Source organism: Cryptomeria japonica, chromosome 3 (assembly GCF_030272615.1).
Source record: "Cryptomeria japonica chromosome 3, Sugi_1.0, whole genome shotgun sequence".
In the NCBI taxonomy this organism is placed as follows: domain Eukaryota; kingdom Viridiplantae; phylum Streptophyta; class Pinopsida; order Cupressales; family Cupressaceae; genus Cryptomeria; species Cryptomeria japonica.
In genome coordinates, this window is record NC_081407.1 from 197,813,782 (window position 1) to 197,815,930 (window position 2,149).

The 2,149-nt window shown below is 39.6% G+C and overlaps 1 protein-coding gene across 1 annotated transcript; it reads right to left on the reverse strand.

Annotated features, from left to right (window-relative positions):
* Positions 1 to 255: 255 nt before the first annotated feature.
* On the reverse strand, positions 256 to 1,746 carry LOC131874037 (uncharacterized). The gene is made up of 3 exons (XM_059217248.1): positions 1,295 to 1,746; positions 856 to 1,042; positions 256 to 702 (listed from the first exon to the last, which is right to left on the reverse strand). Exons 1-3 carry the CDS (start codon positions 1,744 to 1,746, stop codon positions 256 to 258), a joined length of 1,086 nt encoding a protein of 361 aa, XP_059073231.1.
* Between the last annotated feature and the right edge of the window lie 403 nt (positions 1,747 to 2,149).

Consider the following 2,149-nt stretch of genomic DNA (forward strand, 5'->3'; position numbering starts at 1 on the left):
ATATGCCAAATAGAATGAATTCTCACCACAAACCTGCCTGATGCGGAAAGGTCCTCTCCAGAGCGAATCAAATTTACCATGCATTCCCTTTGGCTCTCTTCTTTTATCCCACAACAAAACCAAGTCACCAACACGGAATAGTCTTTCTCTTGCTCTTCTATCAAATAACTCCTTGACTCGCATTTGATGTTCTTTAATTCTATTGACCACCGCCTCTCTTTGTTGTTCCATCTTGGTCGAATACATCACTCGCTTTTATAAGGCGTCTTTGAATTCATAATTATCCAACACTTCTTGCAACTTGAGAAAAGACAACTCCAAAGGAATTGACAACTTTGCTTCTGTTCCATAATCTATTTCAAAAGGAGATAACCCGATAGCTCGTTTCTTCGTGGTGCGATCAACCCATAATGCTTCATACAAATGTTTGTGCCAAGTCCTTTCATTTTCATCAACTAGCTTCCGGAGAATGGTAATAATATTCTTATTACTAGCCTCAGCTTGACCATTCCCTTGTGGGTAATAGTCAGATGCATGAGAAAGAATGATTCCATATTTGTAACAAAAAGCTGATATCTCATGGGAAGAGAAGTTGATAGCATTGTCGGTGACGATCTTATGTGGAACTCCATATCTTACTAAGAGGTTTTGCTTGATGAAGTCACAGACTACCTCTGATGTTGTTTGCTTTACTGGAACAACCTCGACCCACTTAGTAAAATAATCCGTAGCTAACAGGATATGGGTGTGATTTGCGCTAGAGTGAGGATGAATAGGACCGATGAAATCCAAACCCCATTATTGAAAAGGCTCCTCGATGACTACTGGCTTTAATGATAAAGCAACAAGTTGTACCTTTCCTTTAAACTGCTGACATGTGTCACATTTCTTCACCCACTCATCAGCATTCCTAAACATCCCGGGCCAATAGTAACAATTCCTTAGCATCTTGTATGTCGTTACTGAGGAAGAAAAATGCCCACCACATGCTTCATTCTGAAAGAACTTAAGAAGCTTCTCTCTTTGCTCTTTATCCACGCATCTGAGGAAAGTACCATCGATTCCCTTTTTATACAAGACATCACCCCAAATAATATACTTAGCTGCCTTCAACTTGACAGTTCATTTCTCCTTAGGAGTGAGATAAGTCGGGCATTCCCCATATGTGAGAAAGTAGGCTATATTGGTGAACCAATCGTCTGTGGTGCTAATGAACAAAACCAAAGGCAATTTAGGCTCTGAAATAACTTCCCCTTCATATTTATTTTCTGCCAACAACTTGCATAATCCTCACCCTCGAACAAGCTTGGTAGGTTTGATATCAATATCATATTCCCGAACCTTTGCAATCCAGGAAGCCCTCTTGCTCAATCCAATCTCTTGTTGAGTAAGAATTGTCTTCACAATAGTATCTGGAACATATATATTAGAGTGTGAATTCAAGATGTAGAAACGAAATTGTTTCACAGCCTTCACCACCGCAAAAGCTTGTTTTTTGACAATAGAATACTTCAGTTCACGTTCCTTCAAGGGAATGCTCATAAACGCTATTGGCACCTCGACGTTATCGTCATGATTTTGAGTTAAAATTGCAGACAATGTGGAATCTGAAGCATAACAGTAAACATTGAAATCCTTGTTGAAGTCTAGATACATCAATGTGGGAGCATCCGCTATGGCTGACTTGATTTGACTAGATGCTCGCTTCCCTCTCTCTGACCATCTGAAAACCTCATTACCCTTCATCATCTCAACAATTGATTTTGTGATCTCAAAAAAATCTGGGATGAATATCCTTATAAAATTAATTTGGCCAAAGAATGAGCAAACTCCTGTCTTACTAGAAGGTAATTGCAACTGCTGAATGGATTTAACTCGCTCGGGATCAATGTGAATTCCTTCCTTTGCAACAATGTGACCCAACAGCTTCCCTTCGGTTACCCCGAAAATAGATTTCTTTAGGTTCAAGGAGATCCCTTGTTGCCTACATCGCTACAACACGCATTCAAGATGGTAAGCATGCTCTTTTCATTTCTTAGAGAAGACAGTTACATCATCCAGATAAACAACTACAATCTTGTTTCTTAGATCACCAAAGGAGAGGTCCATTGCACGCTGAAAAGTGGCACCAACATTAATTAAACCGAAA